Source organism: Bombus impatiens, unplaced genomic scaffold (genome assembly GCF_000188095.3).
Source record: "Bombus impatiens unplaced genomic scaffold, BIMP_2.2 scf_0543, whole genome shotgun sequence".
Lineage (NCBI taxonomy): Eukaryota > Metazoa > Arthropoda > Insecta > Hymenoptera > Apidae > Bombus > Bombus impatiens.
In genome coordinates, this window is record NT_176962.1 from 2,106,398 (window position 1) to 2,114,068 (window position 7,671).

Sequence of the window (7,671 nt, forward strand, 5' to 3'; positions counted from 1 at the left end):
CAATTTACAAGTTGTTTACTCCATGATTGGTCTACTTTTAGAAATTAACCTTATATTTTGTATAAGCACATGGTCTTCAAATCAGAAGGCTTTTAAATTGTTCGAACTAATGTAGTGTACGTTAGTTAGTGTACTGTACATAAAGAATCAAATGTATAATTTGTATTAAAATTTCTATATGGTTGTAAAAAAATATATATGGAGATAATAATTTTTGTAGATTTGATTTTGTAGATTTGGATTGTAGTTGCGCGTTTATTTCGTAATTATAATTTCGTAAGAGGTTATGAAAACAATATGGCCGAACTTTTAACAAAAGATGTTAATTCATAAAACATATGTCCTCGGCTTTATATCTTTTAGAATTAAGTGATTTATGTACAGTAATTTATGCTTACAAATGTTTGGTTAGCAAAATTTGTAGAAAGAGAATAACGACATGTCATTAATGTGTAGAAAGTTGTGTTTTTCTATTTTATTTGAGCACTTTGGTCCGATTGTGCAATCTGTAGCTGAAGATTTATTTAAACATGGTGCAAGACCAATAGGATTAATTCGTCATGCAACACATCTTCCTATAACAAAGGTATACATTAATTTATTTTAATTAATTTATTTCTCATTTATGACATATGTTTAATGTTGTTTTTAGATTAAAGAATCATTATGCGTTTTAATAAAACATGGTCTTGTTACGTACAATCAAGCAGAAAAGGGGATGGAATATTCTTTAATTGTAGAAAATGTTTTACTCATTCTTCGTTACCCAAGGTAATATGTAATTTATATAATACGGATTTTGTTGCTTTCAATTTACAAATAAATGAAAATAAGAAAGATTCATATAACTTAAATGTTTTAATTTTAATAGGTATATATTCTTTGTAAAATCAATGTGTGGAAACGAGTGCGAGATGATTCTCGAAGAAGTATTAATGAATGGATATATAACAGCTTCAGAAGCAATCGCAAAGACATATAAAAAGATTGAACAATCACCTTGTATGTAAATTTATAGTTTTAAATTTTAACTTAAAAAATAATTGTATATATTATATTACAATAATTTTGATAAAAAATGTTGTTCTATTAACTATGTACTTGTATTTTTAGCTGATCTGCAACCATCAGTTCCAGTTTTAAAAGAGAAATTTGAATTACTTGTCAAAAACCAGTTTTTAATGCGCAGTTTAGGTACAATTGAAGAGAGAAATGAAAAATGTAATTTTACATTACCAGATTTGAATTTGGCTGCTATTACTAAAAGAATAGAAGGAAATGATATTGATTGTGGAGATAGTAAAATTTATTGGAAAGTTAATTTTGATCGTTTTACTCAGGACTTTAGGTAAGAGCTGCAAAACTATTGTGTACATAAAACACATGAGAAATTTGCAATGTAATCTATAGGGATCAAATTATTATATCAGCTATAAGCAGACGACTTGACGAAAATGCAGGAGTGTTGATGAGACAGTTATTGATTCTTATGTATTTACGGACAGCATCATGGGAAGACACATCCAATCCAATACCTCTTACAGAAATAAAAGAAGCAGTTAGAAAAGTCGATTGTCCATTACTTATACAATATCTTGATCAATATTTACGTCTAATTGGTACAAACATTGTAAAAAGTGTACTTTTAAACTGCCTAAATATTTCGAAGAACATTGCATAATACTTAGCTAAATGTATTGTTTCAGAGGAAGATTCTAGTCAATTTTTAAAACGAGTTGGGGATTCGGGAGGTGGTCAATATAGCGTTAATATGAAAGAGGCGTTTAAACAATTAACATGGACCACATTAGAAAATATTGTAATGGAGCGATTTGGTTCAAAAGCAGCCAGAATTTTTAGGTACTTCAGGATTTTAACATTATACTTTAGGTAGGAATTTTGGGATTTTAACATTGATTAACTTAAGTATCTTCATTTTACTATACAGATTAGTGCGTAATAGAAAGTACATTGAACAGGAGCAAATTCAACAACTGGCGATGATTCCGGCAAAAGAAGCGAAGCATTTGACGTATACTCTCTTGCAAGAGAATTATTTACAAATACAGGAAATAAAGAAATCTGGAGTATCAGCTGCACCAATAAAAACATTTTTCCTATTTCATATTGATTTAAATTTGGTTGTTCATATGGAAGTGGAGCACTGTTATCATGCACTGTACAATATTATGCAAAGACGAGAGTATGAAGCAAGCAGCAATAAGCGGATGATCGATAAACAATTGCGAATGCAAACCCTTACGACTAATTTGAAAGAACACGGTGCTAGCGAAGAGCAATTAGCAGAGGTGCATATAATTTTCAGTATTATATTCTTTGTAATTGTTCAGTAACAGATTAACTCCATTCAAATTGTTCACAGATTGCAGAAATGATGACACCGTCTGAGAAACAACAATTAGAAAAAGTTCAAAATAGGATTAAGAAATTGGGTATTACCGAATTGCAAATTGACGATACTTTGTTCCTATTGACAATGTATTTACGTTACCATTAAATAAAGACATGTTTTTTAAATATGTGAAACTGTGATAAATATTAACGATGCTACTCATTTTCACTATTCATGAAGGAACAAGTACATAAAATTTCATTCATTTATATAGTTATTTATTTATGTATAATAATGGTTACGCTTGTAAAATACAAACAACAAAGAATACCTAACTTTCAAATTATTGTAATAAATATAATCATATATCTATGTTTATAATAGTGCTGCTCTCTATGTGATACAGTGCATTTGATGTCACTATCTGTTAGGGAAAATGATCTTGGAGTACACACCGTTAAATGTTCTACCATTGACAAACACTTCGTGTAATTATACCTTTTCATCTATGCGATATGAATGTATGTTAGTTGATTAGAAACAAATTATTAGAGTTATGAATCACAGCCAGCTCAAGGTGCCTTATGGATCAGTAAATAAGTCGAACGCTGCAAATGCTATTTATAATTAGCTAAAACGTAATTCCATTACGGTATGTATGTAAAGACTGGAGACCATTATGTTTGGTGTGTCATTACTACCGTACGTTTTACTTCCAAGTATGATTTTCCCTTAATTCCTATTATATACTTTATACGTTCATCTCAACACTACCGCGATGAAAACGGACTCTTCCGTTGTAAATATTTATTAATCATAAAAATTCAAAGTAGATAGTGTTAACAGTGAAGATTCACCGATCTTAAATATATATATATTTTGATTGTACGCTATTGACACCAATTAATAACGTGTACTACATCTGTCGCGAGTAGTGATAAGATGATCGTGAACGTGTAATCGCATTCAAACATGCATCTGACTGATTTTATACTCTTTCCTTTTTCCCTTTTCATGACACATATACACACACGCATACATACACACACCCTCTCTCTCCCCCTCTCTCTCTCTCTCTCTATTTCTTTCTCTCTCTCCTCTCATGTTCTTCTCTCATTTAGACGGTATTGCATAGACTATGTACATTGCACGTACATACAAGTTTCTTCTAGAAATAACGTTGTATACCTAAAACTAAGGTTGAATTTCGGTAAAGCGTTATTTTATTATATTTTTTTCATACCATTAACAACAACGTACATGTAAATGAAGTGAATTCTTGGAATATTGAGATTGGATGTTAGTGTTCACTTTTTTTTCTTCGTTACGTTAGATATACTATAGTATTAGTAATGTATTCGTTTTACAATTTACTATTCTTACAGTTTGCATTCGCACTGGTTGCATTTCTTTTCTTTTTTTTTTTTTCTTTTGAAATCCGATGAATTTACAGCGAGTGCATTGAGATTATCGTGAAAACGTTCGTTTCTAGGTATACAAACGAAAAGAAAGAAAAATAAAAGGAGGAAAAAATTGTGTACTTAGCATGTGTCGTTCCTGACAAACTGATCTGTCCATGAAATGCAGAATTGAACTTTATAAAGAAAACAACGTGCTGGCGATAATCAAATTCGATGAAAATTTCTTAACAGCTTAATTGTACGTACGCTATCCGAAAATGCGTTTTTGAATGTAAAAGGGCGGAAGAAATCGCGGAAGAAGGTAGAAAAATGAAAAGAGCGAATTATTTTGAAAGATTACGAATATATGGCACAATAGGAAATAACATGCAATGGGTGCGTTTATATCCTCCACATATCAATTGATTTATTGAATGATTGGTTATCTGTAGAATGAATAGGGTTAAATTATTGTTATTTGGAGGTCAAATTGGTGAAGAAGAAGGAAATGGAAAAATAAGAAAGGAGGAAACGCAATTGCTCGGAGGAAACGTAGAAATGTCTAACGAAAGTGCACCTTTCGGTTTTCCAGGACGTGATAAGAGAAAGAAAAAAAAAAAACGTTTCAGTGTAAATGTAAAAAAAAACATCTAATTGTTGCGTGAGCGATACGACATTGAAAATTTTTGAGTATTCGAGCACGCAAATGATCGACGAGCTTCATGTCGCCCGTTGTCGTCGTCGTTGTCATCTGAACTGGCACGTACAACTTCTATTGCTATGCGTAATAAGGATAATTATTTAAAAAAAAAAGAGAGAGAAATAATATAATAATATTAATAATAATCATAATAATAGTCAATAATAATAATAGTACTAAATAAAACTGATGTGACAATAATAATATTAAGGATAATAATAGAGATAATAATGACCAAATGAAAATAAGAATATGCATCGCATTTTTAACATTTCGTTAAGTCTACGTGTTCTCGAGTAAATTACATATATGTGGCGCTATGCAAGATACATCACAATATAGTTACACTGTACATTCAATAGTATTGACACTTTTTTTGCGTCGGTCGATTTCTCCCTCTCTCTCTCTCTCTCTTTTTCATCCTCTCAATACCGTTCACACTCTCGTGCTTTCTTTCTCGATCGACGAACACACCGCCGACGCAGTTGTACAAATTCATGTATATACATAAAATAAATTATTATCAACATTAAGCTATCCTATCTGCCGCCGGCCGCGGTATTCGAAAGCACCCGACGAAACGCGGGCACAGATATATCGAGGATACTGGCTCTCTTTATAAAATTATATTAGGTACCTTGTATAGAATTGCACTGATTATAAATAACAAAAAAAAAAAGAGAAAAGAAAAAACGGTGAAAAAAGAGATGTAGAAGTTATCGAGTTTTTCACGTCGAGCCAACTCTGCCGACCCGGGAACCGGAAGGGACGTCATATCGTCACAAACCTCCGGTCCGCGAAAACGCTATTTGGCACATAAGTATTATCACATCGAGCTCCCGATTTTTCCAGTTTCGGTACAATTCGTTTTCCCGAATTACATACGAGACTTTACGCCCTATAGTTCTATATTGTTTTTTCTCGTTACGAGACGGTGCTCGTTTTTTCCTCCTTTCCTTCCTTTTTTTTTTTTCTATGACATCCACTAACATCACGGTAAACAACGGTCTCTAGATTCTCTCGATCGGCTCCCATCAGGTTGATCGTGCTTTCACGAATTCGCACAACTCGAAGGAAATGAAAAACGGAGAAAAAATGTAACAACGTGTGTCCGGAAAACATCGAAAAACAAAACGCACAACGTCGTATTAGAATTTGATTATTCGTTCGTTTACATCGTTTACAATAAATAACGCTAATTTCCCCGTCCGTAATTTTACGCAATAACATTGTACTAAAATTGACGCCGCGCGTGTCCCTCTCTCACTTTCTCTCTATTCATTCTTCCTATACATACACACTTCCTTTCCTTCTAATAATACACTTCGATTACTTCTCCTTAGATTTTGGTTTTTTTTTATTTAGAAAAAAAAAATTCTCTTCATCTTGCCTCCGCTTAACGCTATCTCCGCTTAACGTTAGGTCCATAAATTAATCGCGAAAAATACTATAAGTACTATAAGTGTGTTTTTAGACGCGAAACGAAGTGGCCACACACCCCTGTGACTCGAGCGGGTTCATATCGCGTGACGGAATGTGGAATTCCACATTTTCTTCTCGTCCTCTGTCCCGGTCCTCGTGCGATACACCGGATATCAGTGATTGCATGTGAATATGAAAAAAAGGACCGTCCGCCGTGAACGTGGGATAACTATACGATCTAATAACGCGTGTTGCCGCGTATACTCGGAAAACGCGTGATGCTGCAGGATACTAACGGACCACAGCTTTTTCTTTTTTCTCTTTCTTTTTTACTTCTCTTTTTTACGTTCAATTTCTTACATTTTTATCTTTTGTTCATTTTTATTTCTGTCGTTTCTATTTATCTTCGTTTCTCACGTATTGACACGGCCGACCGGAATGGCGTATCGCTATAGACGCGCACGCACACGCACACGCGCACACACACGCAGACAGACAGACAGACAGACACACACACACGCACACACACACACACTAGAAGGAATAGGAACAAGACTTTTTTGGCCGCTCATCGTATTTTCGTACACACACTCACGCACGTACACACAGAAATACGTGTCGCGATCGTCTCGCGGTGTGTTGAAACGCGGCTCATACGAAACACGATAGAAACGAATTCGATCGAGCATCGGCGGGAGAGTGCATCGGATCGATCCTTCTGGCGCGCGCGCACACATGTGACACATGGCAGTCTTACGAAAAATCAGGTATGTGTGTATATATATATATATAAAATGTGTGTGTATATATATATCGTTTTATATTTGTATTTATTTACCTCATTTATTTTTTATGTATAATTCTAGCGTTCATGTTACTCTGCGCTCCCGCGTACGGAAAACACCCGCGAGATGGATACCGACATACGTTGACACGCGAATCGACGTTCGTTACCTGATCGAGAATTCTACTCACGCGCATATCTCGTTACCTAGAACGTTACCTAACGACGATTAGACCTTATCGTTCGCAGATTTGCGCCGCCTTGGTCGCGGTTTTGATTACACCAACGGAATATACCATTGGTAAACTCTCGTGCCGCCGTCGTGTTCATTGTCCCGTCGGCATGGATCAACCGTCGCGCCTGCTTTCCCCACCCCATTCCTCTTAGTAATAGCATAAGCAAGCAGGAAACCATCAGAGCTCCGCACGATGCCGTTATCCACGTCGAGCTCACGTTCACCGGTGTCCCGTGAATCGTTCGACGTACATGTATACGTAGCGCATAGCGAGAAAGGGTTGGTTGGCCGATATCGGTCACGTGACTCTACATCATGACACTCTGTCCCAAAGATTCGAGTCGTGATGCGTATGTCCGAGTTACGCACGATCTTTCAGCCATGTGTGCACGAGCAACGTATCTCATAACGAATCGCGCGACATATTGGGCGATACGATGACGCGACGACGGCGGATCCAAGGAAGCAGGACACATCGCCGCTCGAATCCGCGGGAGGGCCTCCACGCGTCGTACGATGGCACAGAATCGTTATATATCACAACCTCTCGAGCGAGGCTTCGAAACGCTCAGTCACTCTTCGAGAACGTTTTTCTATCCCCCGACAATCGACTACATATATCGTTCCCACGTTCCTGTTCACGCGACGATACACGCGTTCATGCGTATATATTCCTTTCACGCGAACCACCAGAAGTTTTACCAGAACAACTCGTGGCCGAGTCTCGACGTTGACGCTGCTGCTGCTGCTGCTGCTGCTGCTGAAGATGATGCTCCG

The 7,671-nt window shown here is 35.9% G+C and overlaps 1 protein-coding gene across 1 annotated transcript; it reads left to right on the forward strand.

Moving 5' to 3' along the window:
- Positions 1–439: 439 nt before the first annotated feature.
- LOC100740393 (DNA-directed RNA polymerase III subunit RPC3) lies at positions 440–2,543 on the forward strand. Its single transcript, XM_003491260.3, has 8 exons — positions 440–586; positions 653–771; positions 872–1,002; positions 1,114–1,348; positions 1,411–1,619; positions 1,707–1,860; positions 1,949–2,309; positions 2,384–2,543. Exons 1-8 carry the CDS (start codon positions 440–442, stop codon positions 2,516–2,518), a joined length of 1,491 nt encoding a protein of 496 aa, XP_003491308.1. The 3' UTR covers positions 2,519–2,543.
- The last annotated feature ends 5,128 nt before the right edge of the window (positions 2,544–7,671 follow it).